This window comes from Protomyctophum bolini (assembly GCF_963924005.1).
Source record: "Protomyctophum bolini genome assembly, chromosome: 23".
In the NCBI taxonomy this organism is placed as follows: Eukaryota; Metazoa; Chordata; class Actinopteri; order Myctophiformes; family Myctophidae; genus Protomyctophum; species Protomyctophum bolini.
Window position 1 is genome coordinate 5,490,366 of NC_137884.1, and position 20,382 is coordinate 5,510,747.

The following is a 20,382-nucleotide window of genomic DNA, read 5'->3' on the forward strand; positions in this document are numbered from 1 at the left end:
TATAAAAATGACCACTGAGAAAATAGGTCGTATTTTGATTGTCGAGATATATGAATGTCAAAAGGACTGGGTTTCCCCCCTGCAGAAGTCTTTGTATCTCCATTGCTCCAACACCCTGGTGACTCCAGCTCAAGAACCTGTCTGGAGTGGTCTTGGCTGGACAGACAGTTGTCCTTTAAAGGCTCATTCATAGTCTGGATTTTCGATGGTGAGGTGACCACCGGAGCTGAAATAACGTTGAGCGGTGGTGAGTAAAAACAGAGAGAAGGGCTGGAGCAGTGGCAGTGGTTTGCTCTTCACCGCGGCTTGTGACATCATGTTGTAGTTCGGTGGTAACCTCACCACCGAAAATCCAGACTATGAAGGAGCCTTAAGGCACAGTGTAGCGATGATTCAATCCTGTAGTGTAGGCTATACTGTATGTAGGTACAGTGTACTCAGACCCTTCCTCAAGACCTCAACAAGGAGTGCCCACCTCCTTATCCAAGTCTCTCAGTCATCTCCAGGCTGGACTGAAGACTGAAGGCTGAAACCTTGAAAAACCTTTCAAAATAGTTCAACCAGCCGATGTCTTTTTTGTTCTGAAATGTCATTTTGAAATAACATAACATAACAGTAAAGCCGGTTTAAGTGAACTCAAATGAAAACAACCTGAGATTGTGTTGTTCCTGCACTACTGTGTGTGTGGCTATTTACACGGTGAATCTTTACAAGCTGTCGATATCTCAGCACCAACTACAACCAGACAAATTCCTGTAGGTTTATTGCAATAACAAAATATTCTCCTGGAAATACTGCAGAGAAATGGAACAGGCCTGTCTCAAAAGATGAATTCGTGAAGAAAGAAATTGTCATTCTACTCCCCCTTCTTTCACACACAGTAAACAAATATGACTGACAGCAGTGTGACTCACGTCGGAGGACAAACGTAAATAAATAAATAATAATAATAAAACACTGCACAATATTTCCCCGTAGGAAAGGAGTAGTTTATTTTAAGTGGTTGGTTTTACATTCAACTGAAAAGTATTCTCTAAATAGCTCTCTACTGTTGTCCTCTACAAGGTGCAACGGAACGAGAATGTGAATATTAGCAAAGGGAAGAAAACAACAGAGATTAAAGCAAACATCGACAGAAGGTCATACTAAAGAATCTCAGGTTTTCTTCTCGTTTCCTGTCTTTTTAGACAGACAGTCTAAAGGTAAACACTTCCCTCCTTCAAAAAGAAAGAAATAAAAAGATGACAAATACAACAGAGTAAACTTTAGTCGCTACTGAACGAATATGTCATAGTACTGCAGCTGGTCAGACAGAGGTTTGAAGCATTTGAGTCAACCAACAGTAAATACAGTCAAATAACTAACGCAGGATTCAAAACTATGCATTTTTCTTTTTAATAATTTGCGGTTATATCTATCATTTATACTGTTTGTATAGGATAAATCAATATATACAAGTTTTTCTCCCCCAAGACCTTTAACACACAAGCATTTTTGTTTTCAGTTAGGAAAATAAATTTTGGTCAATATTTCTTTCATTTTGTTTTCCTGGTTTTGTTTCATGGCTTTCTGATTGAACGAGAAGACAAGGGTACATTTGGTCTATCAAAACAATAAAATTAAAAAGCTCACTATTGTGTTCTCTCTCTTTTCCACCAGTGTTTCAGACTACCATCGAGGCCTTGTTGTTGTAAACTAGCTCTAAGCTCTCTCTATCTCTCTCTAAAAGAAAAAAAAATCTTCCAGTAAATGAACAAAAACATGGTAGTGACGAATTCATACTTTGGCACACAACCTTTCATACACGAATAACATACTTTCAGCTGGACACACATCAACACTTTCTATTATAGTTTGAGATATGTAATCTTTTTTTGTACCACACAGTCGTACAACAAAGTATAAATGAAAGCTTGATTCAACTCCAGAAATAGCAGATTTACAAGCTGAAAACCAATTGCATCACGCTGCGTTGTGAGCTTAAGAGACCGGCAGTTTATAGTATGTAGTCTCTGGAGCCCAAGTAATGGATATTTTAAAAGTAACAGTTTATACCAAAGGCTATCGGAGGGGAAATATTACAATTGACAACTGTGAAAAGTTGGTCGTTGAGTCCAAATGATGAACTTGTCATAGCTATGGATAGTAAAGCACAGCAGTCATTCACAAAATGTATAACACATCTACAGTTAGTATTTAAAAAAAACGGTCTAAACAAATGGCTGATACAGCATTTAGGTTAAGAGTCTAATTATTAGTGCATCCGGCCGACTTTGCCGCACGTCTAAAATAAATGAACACAATCGGCTCATGTTTGGGGGAAGGAAGCCAGGCAGGGAGGGTGATATTTGTCACTGCAACGCTCTTTTGAATTAAATGATTTATGTTTCCAATGACAAAGCAGTCAAAGGCAACTACTACATTCAACTAAATTATAAATTCCACTAAATTATAAACTGCCCACTTCCTTGTCAACAATATTTTTGAAAGAAATAAATGTTTCTACATATCACTCACGGCAGCCATTTTGCCCTTACGTCACACATGCTCCTCTGTAGGAAAGCACTGCCATGTTAATAATTCATGTTCTTAAAATTAATACACACAACTTTAAGAGAAAAAAAACAGTAGGCCACATGGGCATGCTTTCCCCGAAGGCAGTTACAATTACTTTTCAGAGATTAAACTAAAATGAATGATTCCCTGCAACTATTATATTTTTCACTGTCAGAGCCCTTTGTCTGGAGCATTTTTTGTTTTGCCTTGTGACCTTTAATTAGGGGCGTAATATGGACATTTTGTGGAAATATGGAACTAAAGAGACCAAGGTTATCGTCACTGACGCTAAACGAATTATTATAATATAAGTGGACAGCTTTGTAGGGCTGACGGCTGACGACGAGGCTGATTTAGTGTATTTTCTTTAGGAAAATCCATTACTTGGATTAACCATAACAAGGTTAGACCTGTGCCCAAACAAGATCTATGTTTGCGTGAATGCATAAATGGTGAACACAATTTAGCCTACTCATTTGACCTTAACTTGTGACTTGGTCCTATGACATGTGATTCTAGAACAGTGCCCGTATTCTCAAAAGGTTTTTCTCAATGTAGACAAGGCCACGCAGGTATACGGATACGCACAATGATGCTGGGTTAGGCAGAAGAAAATGGCTGCATATTTGTTCTTCTGTTTGTCGAAGTTTTTGTTTTGATTTGTAATCAATGGCAAAAAGAACTGTCGAGTTTTCGATGGTCACCTTATCACCTAAAACGGGAGTATGAATAGGCCTTAAGGCTTAAGGCCTATTCATAGTGCTTAAGACTTAAGGAGTTCCCTGCTACCAGGTTATAGCTGTATTGCACAGGCTAAAATATGGAGGTCCATAGGGATCGATGCAGATACGATAAATGTACTAGTTTGAGTAAATATAATTATGAATCTTCCTGCAATTGTTGCCATCTCCTACCCTTTCTGCTTTCAGGGGAGTTAGAAAATATACAGTTATTAACAAAGCCTGTACTCTCTGCCTGTATTGATAGTCTCCAAAAGCTCCTCTGCGTTTCAAGTGTGATACGCAATAGGTGCCAACGATCCAGTTATGTTGCACGCGCACACACACACACACACACACACGCACACACACACACACACACACACACACACACACACACACGTTTTACCAAGAGTACAAACTAGTGTCTGTAGGAATCTACATTTACATACAGTAGTAGCAGTGAGTGTACTTTCACTCCACAGTCACTGCTCAAATATACAGAAGCGCCACCAACAGGCCAGTTTGTGTACTACAGCAAGCATCAAATGCAGGCCCTCCAACAATGGTTCAGTATCTCAACCTCCCAAAAATAGGTCTTATTCCGACAACATATTTGGTCCTTTATGAAAGAAAAGAGAAAGTAATAAAATTCCTCTTGCTTAACTCATTCATCACACTTCATTGTTTTTGTTTCTTCTCGTTCTCATCCCTTCTCCTCCTTTTCATCGGAGTCGTTCCAGTTCAGGGTTCTCATCCCCCTCTTCGTCTCCATTAGTGGCTTGCTCGCTCTTTATCTCCGGTTTAGACTGGAGAGAGAGAGAGAAAGAGAGAGAGATTGATGAGCGGGTAAAAAGAACACAATAATGACGTTTGTAAGCGACCGCAGTTCTGTGTGTGTGTGTGTGTGTGTGTGTGTGTGTGTGTGTGTGTGTGTGTGTGAGTGTGTGTGTGTGTGTGTGTGTGTGTGTGTGTGTGAGTGTGAGTGTGTGTGTGAGTGTGAGTGTGAGTGTGAGTGTGAGTGTGTAAGAGAGAGAGAGAGAGAGAGAGAGACAGAGAGAAGCATAGAGAGACATGAAGGCAGGAGTACAAAAGAGTGTCAGAGAAAAAGAACAAGAGAGACATGAGGGCGGTATTGCAAAATGAAAAGAGTGAACAAAGACAGAACTGAGATACAGAAAGGGGGATGGAGAGAAATAAGGGAAGAGAAGAGGAGATAGAGACAGAGATCAAAGCAGAACAGAAAAGAGAGAGAGAGAGACAGAGAGAGACAGAGAGAGAATACACACAACATTACATAAAGAGAGAAGAATGAGAAGTTGATATTCAAGTACTGACAGGCCATCAAGCTTTTGTTCTACTATTATAAAACAATGCATTTCGTTCAAAAAGCTGAGTTCGTTAATTTCAATGTAAATCCTCTTAATTTATCTGTAAAATCCTACTATAAATGCCTCAGCCAATTGATTGCCATGTCAACCCCACACTTGCCAATTGATTACTTGCCCAGTCCAGTTTTCACAGTCACTTTGCACTCTTCAGACACAGGCAGACAGACAGATACAGAGATCTCCATGAGGGACACAGACAGACAGTTAAAACGGGTGGGATGACAACAGGTATTGGGCACTGGCCAACGGGCACGTACAGGTCTAGTGTAACCAAATGGACCATTATGGTTCCATTTGCACAAGATAACTTTAAGCCCTGCGCATGCGTGCGTGCGTGCGTGCGTGCGTGCGTTATACTCACTGTGTAGCATCTTCACCAGAGCAGCGATTTTGATCGGGTGTTGATTCCTTTCCTCCTGTTCTCTGTAGCAGCTGCAGCATTACGGTGGCTACGCTTATGAGACTCCAGATATAGCTAACACACACACACACACACACACACACACACGCACACACACATTAAATCAAGGATAGTGCAATACAGAGTCCATATCATTATCATCACGGACAGAGTGTACTCATGTATCATTTTACACATTGGGGCAATGTTAATGCGTTAATGCAAATCAATTAATGAAATAAACGTGTTCATAACATTTCCATTTAGTCTTTGTGGATAAATAATCTATACATGTTCATCTAGAATTAATAAATATTCATAAAAAATAAATCTATATTGTATGCAAAGAGTAATATTCCATGTATACACAATGTAAATATATTAGATAAATATTTCTGTGAAACATGCCATGTCGTGTTCGTGAGTTATTCATTTTTTTAATTATTGTATATTGTTTTTAAAAAGATAGGGTACAAATGTTTCCAAATGTAATGGTCAATTTGTTCAGCCTCTGAGCAACAATAAGACCTTCTGAGGTAAGTGAACATAGTGTGGAATGCGGCAGCGCCCTGTGCTGCGTACCTTCTTGGCGAAGGCTCGTCCACACTGATCGCAGGCGTGGAGCGAGAAGTTCTTGGTGACCTTGACCTCGGAGGAGTGGGTCTCCGACGCTCCGCTCTCTGCGTACCTTCTTGGCGAAGGCTCGTCCACACTGATCGCAGGCGTGGAGCGAGAAGTTCTTGGTGACCTTGACCTCGGAGGAGTGGGTCTCCGACGCTACGCTCTCGGCCTCGCTGCGCCGGGTGTGAGCCGCCGCCGCGTCGTTCTGCCGCAGGTGGGCGAATTTGTCGCTGCGTCGGGTCAGCGGCGGGCTGCAGGAGCGCTGGCGCTGCTGTCTCTCCTGCTTCCTGGTGACGGGGGGCGATGGGGCGAACGTTTTGGATGAAGACGGAGCAGTCGAGGAAGACGAGGAGGAGGAGGAGGAGGAGGTGGTGGTGGTGGTGGTGGCCGGCGCCGCCCCGGAGGAGGTCGCACCCGACGAGGACGACGAAGACTGTTGGTCCTGCTTGCGGGTGACGGGTGGCGAGGGAGGGGAGGGCGGGCCAGAAGAGGAGGAGGCGTTGCGTCCGTTCACCTGGTTTTTGTTTGAGCAGATAGATTATTGTATTATTATATGGCACACACACATACGTCACAATACAAGATATGCTGTTAATGGTCATATTGTTGTACCTACTGTAGCTCAAAGACAAGCTCCATGAAAAAAAATGCAGTAATTTATAGAGCTATAGTTGAATGGAATAATTAACACTTGACATTCGTCTAAAAATAAACATAAAAAATCTGCCTTTAAGAAAAAGTGCAGAGGTGTTTACTGGAATGAAGATGACCATAGCTAAAGGAATAACCTTAGGCAAAATTAAGTTATTTCGTAGCAGTGTTTATGTTTTAATCTCTTTTATATTGATGTTGAATTTGTTGATGTATCTGTAACGTGAATGAATGCAATTGAATCCGTTTCTACAATGATATTGATAAATGGTGAATGTAATGCACAATCTATGTAAAGCGCCTTTATCCAAGGCGCATTACATTCACACACATTCATACACCGATGGCGGCGGAAACCATGCAAGGCACCAACCAGCACATCAGGAGCAATTAGGGGTTCAGAGTCTTGCTCAAGGACACTTCGACACTAACTCTGGGGGAGCCCGGGGTTCGAACTGGCAACCTTGCGGTTACCATCCAGCCACTCTACCCCCTGAGCCACCGCCGCCGCCTTGATGTAACTATAATGTGACCTATATAAAGTATAATGTTGTGTTTTGTCATATGTTTTTGTGTGGCCATGGCATCAGCTGATGGGGATCCTTTCAAAAAAACAAATAAACAAACCTCCTTCTTGGCGGCGGCACTGCCACCGCTGCTCGTGGCGGCCTCCACGGCCGTGGAGATCTTCTTGGCGAGGCTGGAGTTGTTGAGCACCGACTCGGCCGAGCGCTTCACCGCGCGGCTCTCCAGGTTGGGCATGATCTTGGCCAGGTAGCTCGACGACTTCTTGTGCACCACGGTGACGTGGCGCAGGACGTCGCGCTTCCGCCGCGACTCGTAGCGGCAGAGCGGGCAGCGGTAGAACTTGATGAAGATGTCGGTGCCGTCCGTGTGCAGCTCGATGTGCTTGGTGAGGTTCTGCCGCGAGCTGAACTGCCGCTTGCACAGCTTGCAGAAGAGCTGCTTGAAGTCGAAGCCCACCGACAGCTTGGGGGCCTTGGTGGAGCCGGAGGAGGCGGCGGCGGCGCGGGGGGCCGGCGGCGGGGGGGACGAGGACGAGGACGCGGTGGAGGACTTGGGGCTCGGCGGGGGCGCCTGCTCCTCCGTCTTCACCTTCACCCCTTTGGCCGGGCTGTCGCCATCACAAATGTAGGGGTTGGCAATTAATTGTCACGTGAATAATTGCAATCAGCGACTTAATTGTGATTTTTGGCATGGCTGAACATTGGAACTTTGATATGCATCAAAAAAAACTGTCATTTCAGATTGCCTCTAAGGCTTCGTAATCAAAGATTGCACAGGGCAGATATACAATATACAAAGAATTTACTGATTTCTTTTTAAGTAGCGGAAATAGCTGATCTACAAGCTACAAAAAGTGACACGTTTATGATTGATTGATTTAAGCGATTATGATGATTATGCAAAAATAATTGTGATCTCAAATAATTACAATCAGACGGTTATGTAATAATTGTGACAGTCCTACCCTTTCAGACGGTTATGTAATAATTGTGACAGGCCTACCCTTTCATACGGTTATGTAATAATTGTGCCAGGCCTACCCTTTCAGACGGTTATGTAATAATTGTGACAGGCCTACCCTTTCAGACGGTTATGTAATAATTGTGCCAGGCCTACCCTTTCAGACGGTTATGTAATAATTGTGCCAGGCCTACCCTTTCAGACGGTTATGTAATAATTGTGCCAGGCCTACCCTTTCATACGGTTATGTAATAATTGTGCCAGGCCTACCCTTTTAGACGGTTATGTAATAATTGTGCCAGGCCTACCCTTTGGTCGGCGCCGCTGCTGCCGGCGCGGGCGAAGTGGCCGCCCCCTTCCTCGGCGGCGTGTCGGCGCGGTCGCTCGGAGACGCCGAGGCGGACGAGCTGCTTTCCGTGTCCTCCTCCTCGTCTTCCTCTTCTTCTTCTTCTTCGTCGTTCTCATCGTCCGAGGACTCCTCCACTTCCTGCTTCACCCGGACGCCCTCGGCGCTCGCACCGCTGCCGTTGTTGGGCGGCTGCGAGGAGGAGGAGGAGGAGGTTGTCGTGGCGTTGGCGGCACCGCCATTCTTCAGGTTGTACATCTTGTGCACGATGCCCATGTGTCTCTTCAGCATCACCTGAAATGCCCCCGAAAAAAAATACATCCGTTCAGTTATTCATCAAAACATGCTGCCAAAGACGTTTTCAAGTGAATGGTGTGCAAGGAGGGTCATCGTTTCATCACCCCAGGGATCAAATATATCGAAGCCGGTCTCATCAAAGGCGGCAGTGGCGCAGGAGTTAGGCTTGGAAATACAAAATTAATAAATAAGTTCCCATTCGATCCGGTTCCGAAGTATCCTTGAGCAAGACACTTCACTCCTAACTTCTCCCGAGGGGCAGGTTAGTGCCCTTTAAAGTGCTTTGGGTTAAAAAAAAAAAAGAAAGGAAAACAAGGTGCAATATAAATGTGCCATTTACCATTCATCACAGCAGCCAGGAAGAGGCTGGTGACTCAGGAGACTGGGCCGTTAGTTTAATAAACACTTCAACATCAACAGATAAAACGGCTCACTCCAGCACAGCAGCCTGAGAGCTGCAGGCCCATTTACACTCAACGTTAAGTAGGTGTATGGATACGGATGGAGCATTGTGTCTGCTCTCTGCCTTCATTCCATCTCTCTGTGTTCTAGAGATGCACTAATGGCCTCCGACGACGACGTCACCCGAATCCATGTGTACAAATAAATCATCCTCCATCGAGTTCAAGCTATATGCGACGAAGAGCAAGAATATGGAGGAACCTTTTGGGGAGAGGTTGTGAGAGTCGGTGCGGACGTTTTGGGGCAGATTCACACTATGGTCCCGGGTGCACACTCACTCACCCGGGACCACATCGGGACCGATTGAAGTGTACTCGGATATGGATCACTGCGATGTGAAAGCCACCATTACGGTTGAATGAAGTGCACTCAGGAGCGGAAGAATCAAGGCCAGTGTGAAAGATGGCCAGCGGGGACCAGGCAATCGTATTCGGGAACAGTTCGAAATCAATCAGACTCGGTGTGAATCTGCCCTTAACCCATTCTGAACGGGAACCCATTTTGGTGTTAGCATCATGTTATGCTTTAGCTATTGAAAAATAGCAGATCTACAAGCTCATAGCGCGCCACCGAGTGGCGCGCTACGAGCTTGTAGGTCTGCTATTTTTGAAAAATCGAAGAACGACTTTTAGAATCTGATCTCAGGTCAGAATGGGTTAATCAGACCAGTGTGTGTCCAGTGGAAACCTCGTATGAATCTGGTCAGAATGGGTTAAAGACATATATTATGTCACTTGGCCCGGAAACAGGAATTACAGAATATCTCTTTGCTACGAGGTACGGTATCATGACCTCCTTGACTGTAAAAGAAACCTATCTTTACTCTTTACTGCCCTCATGTGGAAGTATTTGTTAACACATGCCAACTTAACCCATTCTGGGCGGGAACCCCTTTTGGTGTTGTAAGCATTGTGTTATACTTTAGCTATTGAAAAATAGCAGATCTACAAGCTCATAGTGTGGCACTGCCACACTACGAGCTTGTAGATCTGCTATTTTTGAAAAATCATAAAAATGTGGCGCACATCTTGGAATATATATTCTTTGAGAGCGAACGTTTTTAACTCAAATCTTTGCTTCTGGGGGGTCCCTGAAAACAACACATTTTCAGATGGGGGGTCCGCGGGCCAATTACAGATAATTCTGGGGGTCCTTGACATGAAAAAGGTTGAGCACCACTAACAGGTTTTTCAGAAAACTGTCAGGATATCTTTTTAGAATCGTCCTCAGGTCTAAAAGGGTTTGGCATTTACACATAAGACAGGACACAGCAGGTTGTACACCATATGAAGCTGCTTCAGGTGATTCTGAAGATAATACCAACTAGAGCAACAAGCTACATTTCGGTTTTGGCAGCACATCTTCTTCTTTAATTAAGTGATTAAATTGCTTGTTCATTGTATGAGCAAAGTCAAATGTTTTCAATACTTTATTGTATGTTTAAATTACTTTAATTAATTAGTTTGCCTCTATTTGTATTTATTTGTTTTCTAATGAGTTCAATGTTCTCCATTAGAACCTTTAATCAAATGTAAGTTTTAAAATGAATTACCAAAATATCGGTCAAAACATTGGCAGTGGTCCACAAATCTTAGAAATTCCATAAATTAGAAAACAGTAGTGAAAGTAGGCGATCTAGGAGCTCACAACATGGCGCAAATTTATGGAATTTCTACGATTTTTCTTTTATTTATTCATGAAATTACTATGAGAAAAAACATATTTTCCTCTCTAATTTTTTGGGAATGTTATTTTATTTTATTTTTTGTTAATAATATTTTTTTAAAACAGACCCGTCTGAAGTGAGTGGTACTGTACTGTACTGTACTGTACTGTACTGTACTGTACTGTACTGTACTGTACTGTACTGTACTGTACTGTACTGTACTGTACTGTACTGTACTGTACTGTACTGTACGGACACAGGGACACATACACATAGCTTTCTATTAGAGTGTTAAAGGTTCCCGTAAAAATGTGTTTGGGACCCACGGTGTCTAGGACTCTCCATAAATCAGACACGGACCCAAACCTCTGGCAACGGGTCGGCCTGCAACACCAACCTGTGAGCTGTAGGTCCTCTTGCAGAGCAGACAGCGACAGCTGGTCAGGTTGTACGGAGCAGCGGCTGCCGCAGGCGCGGCGGACGTAGCGGCGGACGTAGCAGCGCCGGAGCCTTTGCTTTGGCCCGGCGGAGGAGGCGTTCCTTTAGCGCTGACGGGCGTGGTGCTCTTGGGGGTGGTGCACCGGGTGGGGGACGCGCTGGCGGACTTCTTGGGGGGCGTGGCTTCCAGGGTGAGGAGCTGCCCGGGCCGCGTGGCGATCTCGGGGGTGATGGTGTCGCGCCGCAGGCCGCGGTGCACCTCGTCGAAATGGCGCCGCACGTTGGCCTTGGTGGCAAAGTTCTTGTAGCAGACGGGGCAGGACTTACCGGTGGGCGTGGTCAGGGTCCGCGGACGACCTGCGGAGATAGGGAGAATTAGGATAAGAGATAAAAGATCACGACACATTACTTTAACGACTTCAACCCTTGCATACCTATTCTAGGCATGTCATAACGGGCAAACATTGTGTGAAAATAGGCAAAGAGTTGGTAAAAATAGTCACACGTCACATAGTCAATACGTTGTGTGCTTGTAAAGAGGCTATTTCCAACGAAGAGATTCGGTGTAGAGGGAAAAAATTAGGGGGCCAGGTATAGAGCCGTGGGGGACCCCAGCAACAATGTATATATATATGGGAAGTGGTTTATAAACCTCCTCAGGTCGGTGAACCAATAAGACTCTAGAGTCTAGACCATGAATCACGGTGTCTGGGCCAGGCTACTCTCTCATGGACAGAGGGGTAGAAAGACAGATTGTAGCCAGATAGGAACCTTTGACGAGGGACAGAAGACTGGTGGGGACAGTGCGCGTCTCTGTGAACTTCCGGAGCTCTTCTAGTTTGGTCTGGTGCTCCTTGCGACAGTGACGCCTGATGCTGCGTCGCGAGTTAAAGTCCTTCCCACACAGACAGCAGGAGATGGTTACATCCTCTACCTGGAGAGAGAGAGAGAGGGAGGGGGAGAGAGAGAGAGGGGGAGAGAGAGGGAGGTGTATCATGAGTCAATGAAGTGGAAATCATTTTATGTTTCTGTCTGTCTGTCTGTCTGTCTGTCTGTCTGTCTGTCTGTCTGTCTGTCTGTCTGTCTGCGTGCGTGCACACACATTGGAGGTTCCCGCAAGGTTCATGCATTTACGTCAAAGCGCATTGACAATTGTGTGCCTTCTGTATTTGTCCGTCAGGTTGCCTAGTGTCCGCCCCAACATAGTGAATGTGATACATCTCAGGGATGCATCGAGAGAATCTCAGTACATTTAGCACAAATGTCCCCTTTGGACTCAAGGATGAACTGATTAGAAGTAGCTGGCCAAAGGTCAATGTCTTTAGTAAACATACAAATAAATAAATAAATCGAATATTAATCTTTATATTCAAAAGAATCCCCATATTCGAGGAACATTCGAAAATGGAATATAATTTCCCCAGCTTTTCCACCCACCCCACTGGTGGAGCCATCCTCTTCCGCCTGCATGGCCTCCTCAGGGGCCTCCTCGTCGGCGGCGCCCTCTCGTCTCCTCTGCGCCTGGCTGTAGCTCTGGGAGGACTGGAAGGAGCTGCCGGGGCCTTCCGAGGGCCCCTGCTGACTCTGCTGCTGCTGGGGCTCCGACCCGCCGTCCTCCAGTTCCCACGCCACCGGACTCTGTCTGTTACTGACGACATGAAGAGGGACAGACGTCACGCCATTTGTATCATCTCGGCATGAGACTGTGTGTGCGTGTGTGTGTGTGTGTGTGGTAGAGGTATTACTATATAGCTTTATAAATGTGTGTCCTTCTAGTGAGGTCCAAAAGGCCAGACCCCCACAAGATTTCTTCTTTTATTTCCCCTGGTTACACAGATTTCTTTGAGCCAACGTTACAGATAAGAAAAGATTCCGCTTGGGGTCGGGGTTGGATTAGACATTTCAGGGTTGGGATTAGGTTTAGGGTTAGTTAGGTTCAGGGTTATGGATTAGCGAGGGGCTATATATTTAGGGTGCAAAATGCCAAGAAAAAAGGTTAAAATTGGTCACTCCAAACCATTGATTCAAAACAAAATACCAATGCATGCGAACCAGTATGTGTGTGTGTGTGTGTGTGTGTGTGTGTGTGCGTCCTGCGGGTACCTGGCTGTGTGCGCTGGGTATCTGTTGAGCTCGTCCTCTGTGCTGAGGTACTGAAACACAGCCTTGTTACTGGTCTCGATGGGTTCCAGTCGCACCACATGGTCTGCCCTGTCCTTCCTGGGGTAGATGGCCTCTAACAGGTCCCTGATGGCCGCACTCTGCCTGTCGTCACCTGGAGGACAGGCACGTTAGAGAAAATACATCATCACCTGGAGGACAGGCACGTTAGAGAAAAAACATCATCACCTGGAGGACAGGCATGTTAGAGAAAAACATCATCAACAACCGACGGACAGACACGTAAAACATTCATGCTCAGACTTCTTCATTTCGAGGCCATCAGACCCCCCCCCTTTGTTAATCTCCGGTACTCCAATCTGCAATGTAAAATCCTCGGACATGACGTTTCGAACCAGTGATGTAAAACAGTGGTTCTCAAAGTGGGGTACGGAGGTCTCCAGTAAAAATGTGTTTGTGTTTAACCACTTTAAAGCCTATATGCATCGGCTATTTGAAAATAGCTATCAACAAGCACGTTGTGAGCTTGTAGATACTACTATGAGAGATATAAGCAGCATCTGATATGTATATGAACTGCCTTCAGTTTTCTCTTTACCTGAATTAGAGCTCTTCACCGGGTCCCCCGACTCCGAAAATACCCGAGTTGACCCGAGACCCGCTCGGGTCGGAAGTCGTGTTTTATCGTGATCACTCGGGCAGGGTCGGAATCGGACGTGTCCCCCTCGGATCTCGGGTCTGTCAATCATTATGTGTAATACCCGAGTGGATCCGAGAAGACCCGTAGGCTACTGTGTTTGTGACGTGTGCTTTTTTTGTTGTTGCAAATGTTAATAAAATATTCAATCAGTGTGTGATTGTGTGCCAGTCTGACTGGCACACAATCACACAGTCTGACTCGCTGCGGAGAAGAAAAACGGGGGGAAAGGTTTCGTGTGATGATTATGCTGATTTGGGACCAGCAGCGCAAGACGTACCACGCAATGCAAGCCCCGTCCTTTGCCTTGCGCTGATTTGAATGAAAACACCGGCGTGCAATTATACTTTATATCACGATCACGGATCCCGACAACAGTGTTGACCTCAACGAGGTGAAAGCAAACTAGCAAAGCTCAAATCAAATTAATATAAGAAGGTTAAATCAACCATGACAACTCTCCTGTGTATCCTCTCCTTGTTATATTCCATTCAGCCAAGACCGGTACATGCATCTGCTTCTGCTAAAACTCTGATGATTGTGTGTAAAAAAAAAAAAAAAGATCCGTTGGGTTAATTATAAATGCACGCACGCTGAGGAGACGAGAGGCGAGACTCTTTTTTTCTCTCTCACCCTCTCTGTCTGTGTCTCTGTCTCTCTCTCGCGCTTTAATCATAAAATGGTAATTGGTCAATACGTCCGCTATATTATTTCATACAGTCCACAGTCCGTGAAGAGCTCTAACCTGAATACAACATTTTGCTTACAAAACTGCAAGAGAAACCCCATCATGAGGCCATGAATGAATATCACTATCACACTTCAAATTGCTGTTTTATAATTAGATTTGACGTTATTAAGGAATGATACCAAACAGAGAAGAGACCGTACTTCAATCAGACAACTTCTTGATTGGCTTTAATGCACAAAATCATTATCCAACACCCCCGAGTGGAGATCGAAACCGATAAGACCATTCATCAAAACTAATAACAGACACAACCTCCAACTATTTGTTATGCTCTCCGGCTTGTGGGACAATTAAGTACAATTTAGCTCAGATCGATGGCGTGGAAAAACAAACGTTCCTCATGCAAAACGATGCTCTCGTTGTTTTTTCCTGCGGCCGTTAAGGTGAAGGAATCTGAGCAGATACGTTTTGATCTGCGGGGCTTATGAGATATTTATTTCTCAAAACCAAATGAGGGATGGAATGGAACGCGATGAAGTGCAAGAGTAAGTGAGTATCATTACAGTACTTGTGTAAAGAGGAGAGAGAGGGAGAGAGGTAATGAGAGGCACTGTACATCAAAAACACAGTGGATGATCAAACCGTTTCCTCACAGACAGCACAGTAGAAAGTTAATGTGGAAGTCAGCGCAGTCCAGTGTGTGTGTGTGTGTGTGTGTGTGTGACTCGAGTGTGTGCGTGCACATGTGTTAGGTTAGGGCATTCACAGAATAGTTTAGCTAATGCTCCGTCTGAATTATGTGCGGATATCAATATCAAAATGCTATACGACACTTTAAACACATTTTTATTATTTGTTATTTTTTTTATTTTTTTTCTACAGCAGACATGCATCTGTGTGCTCTGGTGTTGGTAGTTCTCCTAATCCATTCATGGTTGAACTATTTAATTTTATGTCATACTATTGTGATACTGTCTGTATGTGAGTTTTGCCATGCCATCACTGAAACAAACAGCAGCATTCATGCCAGAAAGACGAGTTGCCGCTGCCCTCTGGTGGATGAATTGGTATAATGCACTATAGGCTACTGACTAGGCTGCATGCTTTGAAAACAGTAGCCTGGAAAGCAGACGAATCTGCCACAGGAAAATAAAAACGTGATATCATCGCTATGGGGTACAGGCATTGCTCAGCCAATCAAATAATCGTTATGGGGTACACACAAACACACAAAGCTGGGCATAGGAGGGGCTAGTGTCCCTCAAACAGTTTGCTGTTATGAAATAAAACACTTAAACGCGCTGTAATCTATTCTATTGCTGGTTTGAACGCTTAAAATAACATTTAATCTGGCAGCTGGCAGCTACACAATCCAAACAACTGAAATCAGTCGTGGCAACTGAGAACTTTAGTCTATTTGATGTGGTCACAAGTATAGTAACACAAACGTGTGTGTGTGTGTGTGTGTGTGTGTGTGTGTGTGTGTGTGTGTGTGTGTGTGTGTGTGTGTGTGTGTGTGTGTGTGTGAACTAACCATCAGTTTCAGGCATTCTTCGCAGACAGTAGTACTCTTTGTGTGTGATGAGGTTGGGCAGGCCTCGAAACAAACTGCGACACAGCTTACACTCAAATATGGTGTCGACTTCCCTCAGCAACATGTGTTTCAATTCACAGGTACCTAGCAGAGCGAGAGACACAGAGCGAGAGAGAGAGAGAGAGAGAGGTGTGGGGGGGTGAAAGAGAGGGAGAAAGCATTGAGAGATAGAAGTAGGAGAAACAGACAGACAGACAGACAGACAGACAGACAGACAGACAGACAGACAGACAGACAGACAGACAAGACAGACAGACAAGAGGAAAATAAATGTGGAGAAAGCAGAGAGAAAACAAAGAACGTTAATTGTATGAATTTGTCTTTCTGGGGAGACAGAAGGAGAAAAAAAAACAAAGCAAGTTGATTTGTATATTCATAAAGTGTACAGTGGCTCACACCGGAACACAGCAATTACCGCCAAACATCTCAACTACACCGTCGAATCCTCAGAGTTCCATTGCATGTCAGAGAGCATACAGATGGATAAATGAACAGACGTGTGCTGTGCAACAGGGAACGGGTTCAAAGACAACGGCCGGCGTTCGTCTACTCTACGTCCACGTCTGGCTCCATCGACGTGATCCATCTTTGTCAGACACGTGGGTGAGATATTGAACGTTGGATCGTTCTCGTGTGAATGGGGAAAATATTAAACGAGACAAATACGCCACTGCATATTGCACTGCACACTGCAGTGTGTTAGATTAATTTTACTTGACAATGTTTTGACAATAATGGATTGCGGACACAAACGTGACAATGCGTTTCAAATGCTGAAGGACAGGCGGCTATTCTTGCATTTTCATGACGCACACATGGTCATCGTTCGTCGTCATCTCAGTGGTCGTGACTGTCAACAGTATTGTTTCACGAAGCCACTCACTGTTCCAACAACGTAATGTGTGGTCGATGCGGTCTGATTCACCCCCCCCCCCCCACACACACACACACACACACACACACACACACACACACAAGAAGCTACAATCAGAGTTTCTATTCTATGAGTATTTGTTCTATGAGTATTTGTATGTCTGAGTCATGCACACACAAACACAGAAACGCGTGCATTGTGTTATGTAGGACAATAAACAAATACACACACACACACACACACACACACACACCAAAACAGAAGTGTGCTGTGCAATCTAGGACAACAGCAAAGCAAGCTCACACAACTTCCTGTAGATATTGTGAACTGAGCTGTGTTGACCCATAGAAACACTTATTTACCTGCATCTCTCTCTCTCTCTCTTTTTTTAAACATTTTGGGGTTGGGGGGAACGATGGTGCAGTCGGTAGCTAGAAGGTTATGCGTTAAATTCCCGCTGGGGGCGTGTTCTCTCCTTTCTGTGCCTTTCTGTGTGGAGTTTGCATGTTGTCTCTGTGTCTGCTAGGGTAGGTACCCTCACAAAAAACATGCAGTAATCCTGGTCTCTAAACTGCCTCCCCCCCCTTATTGATGCACGCGCGCACACACACACACACACACACACACTCACACACACACACACACACACACACACACACACACACACACACACAAGCTTTGTACCTGAACGGAAGCACTCTATAATCTGTTGGATTCCCGATTTGGAGGTCTGTAGAGGTTGTTGAAACAGCGGAGGGTCCCCAGGTTCTATACAGTAACCTACATGCACACAAACACACACACACACACACACACAATTAAAAAAACTGGTGGGGTAACTAACAATGTATAAACAACCATAATATGAGAGAGAGAGAGAGAGAGAGAGAGAGAGAGAGAGAGAGATTGGTTTATTCTTATAGTGTCAATATGTGAATAAAGTGTAATACCCAGAGATATGATCAACAACATCTAAGACACACACACACACGCACAAAGTGAAACTGAAGGCAACTTTAATTTCCTTGTTTCACACTGTCCCGCAGAGTTGATTGCATGAAATACACAACGTGACAAGGATATAACAGGAAATGTCATAGTGGAAAACTTGGGACTGTCTCACTCTCGTGAATTCGTGCATGTTTGATCCACACACAATCCCATAGTTCAGAAGTCTATCTCCTGTTGCTGAAGCATGCGGCAGGCTTGGTGTTGTAGTAGGGTACACGTACACCCCCTGGACATGGCTCTAGTATATGTCTGTCACATGATGTACAAGTACACGCCCTGGACATGGCACTAGTATATGTCTGTCACATGATGTACAAGTACACGCCCTGGACATGACCAGACACTAGCATGTGGCAGGGCCTTCCCCCAACCCAAACCTTGATGCAGAGTGCCAAGCAGGGAGGCATTGGGTGCCATTTTTATAGTGTTTGGTATGACTCGGCTGGGGATTGAACCCCGGTTGCCCGAACATGTGTCTCCAAATATTTGTTCACATTGTTATCTGACAGCAGGTCTGCAGTAAACGTCTAATTCAGGCACAATTGTATACATCATTACATGTCACACATTGTGTTTGCTTGTCACCTTGCGCGACAAAACTACAACCCTACATGCATCGGGGGCAATGTTTTATCTCAAGAGGAAAACAAACAAAATGAGAAAAAAGGAAAGGAGCCGCCCTTGACCAGGCACAAGAGGACAACATTCTGCCAACATGGGTTGGCTACGAGTGATTGATTCACTATCTGTGCTTAAACACACATGAACCCTGTTAAAGTGCCCCAGTATTTCCTCCAGTCAAAAGGTAGCAGTTTCTGTTAACGCAAACAATGACCAGCCCTTTATTTGGTAGGTGCTACCGCTAACAGACTCCTTTTAAGCGTCATCTTGGCACCTGCCACAACACAGTCAAAATGTCCAGAGGTTTCGCATAGCCTACGATGGTGTGGATGGGTTCGGAATGCTTATGACAAACTGTTTTGCTACATTTCCTTTACGGGCATTTCATCTGGGATGACACTATAAAACCTTCCTCACTTTATCAGCTTCGGCAGGTCAAGATTCTACGAACAAAGTGATGATGTCACTGCAGAGCAAACAAACGTAACTCGTTGCCTTTACGAAGTTCGTTTCAGCAGTTCTTGTACCTCAAACATTTTTAACATCCAAATGCTACACAAACCAAACAAATGCAAAATATCGCGTGTGACTGGTCAGACACTCGATGCACTTGCGATGTGACTGGCGTTCAGCTCTGCTATACATTTAGACAACCATAAACTAGTTTGTGTCCCAGACTCCCAGGCAAACATCACATTTCTCTTTTGGGTCTTGAGCTAAAAAGTTTTGTGAACCACTGGAGTACACAACCGGACGACCGGATGGATTAATGGAGAAAGCACATGCCAACACTGTATACAGTGGGCGGTGTCTAACGCTCAGGATCAGAGCGGAGCGCCCGCGAGTATACAACAGTCTTGTAGGTAGGCGGGTTGTAAAGTTCCGAATGTTGGTGTTAAGACCTGAGGCAGATTCTAACGTAACAGTTTATTATCATTTCTGTGTCAGTGGTCGTCAAGTCTTTTCATGTTTGTCGAGGACCCCCAAAATGATATAATTAATTCCAGGGACATAATTAATTCCAGGGACCTCCAGAAGCAAAGATTTGAGTTAAAAACATTCAGATGCACACATTTTCACGAGTTATTTTTTATAACAAAAGTATACTATATGTGCCATGTTTACAATTACACAGATATTGACCAGTTTGACTTGACTTAACAGCGTCTTTCCCATGTGTGGACACATACTGTCTGTCTGAGGTGTGAGGTGTGTGTGTGTGAGGTACTGTAAATGCCTGCACGAGATTCATGTGCTGTGTTGCGTGGGAGGGACAGGCGTAGCGACCTTTATAACCTTGAACCAAAGAGATCAATACAACTTCACCACAACAATGTTGGCGTAACAGAGAGAGCGCACTGACAGATTTGAGACAATATTCTGGACTTGAGGTTCTTGGCCTTGGCCAATAGGCCAAGAGATCTGACATTGATGATGGCTGTATATTTGTGAGATTAGCCACAGACAAACACCCACACTGACTGGAGCTCTGCACCATCGGAGATGAATGAATAGACACGTGAAATGTGTCAAAGTTATGAAAGTAACCCTCCAACTATTCATACAGCTCTACTGCACACAGACCCACTCACTCACACGACAGACAACGAGATATGTACGTGACAAACACAGAACATGTGTGAATGTGAACATTTGTGTGTGTGTGTGTGTGTGTGTGTGTGTGTGTGTGTGTGTGTGTGTGTGTGTGTGTGTGTGTGTGTGTGCGTGCGTGCACGTA

General features: G+C 44.6%; 1 protein-coding gene across 1 annotated transcript in view; it reads right to left on the bottom strand.

Moving 5' to 3' along the window:
* Positions 1 to 994: 994 nt before the first annotated feature.
* Positions 995 to 20,382, bottom strand: part of znf800b (zinc finger protein 800b) — a 47,478-nt gene continuing 28,090 nt past the window's right edge. The window contains 12 exon segments of the mRNA XM_080757176.1: positions 995 to 4,084; positions 5,028 to 5,141; positions 5,649 to 5,729; positions 5,731 to 6,201; positions 6,966 to 7,473; positions 8,135 to 8,466; positions 10,995 to 11,392; positions 11,807 to 11,969; positions 12,473 to 12,683; positions 13,139 to 13,310; positions 16,079 to 16,222; positions 17,697 to 17,792. Of these exon segments, the coding sequence (XP_080613302.1) occupies positions 5,040 to 5,141; positions 5,649 to 5,729; positions 5,731 to 6,201; positions 6,966 to 7,473; positions 8,135 to 8,466; positions 10,995 to 11,392; positions 11,807 to 11,969; positions 12,473 to 12,683; positions 13,139 to 13,310; positions 16,079 to 16,222; positions 17,697 to 17,792 (2,678 nt within the window). The 3' untranslated portion in view covers positions 995 to 4,084; positions 5,028 to 5,039.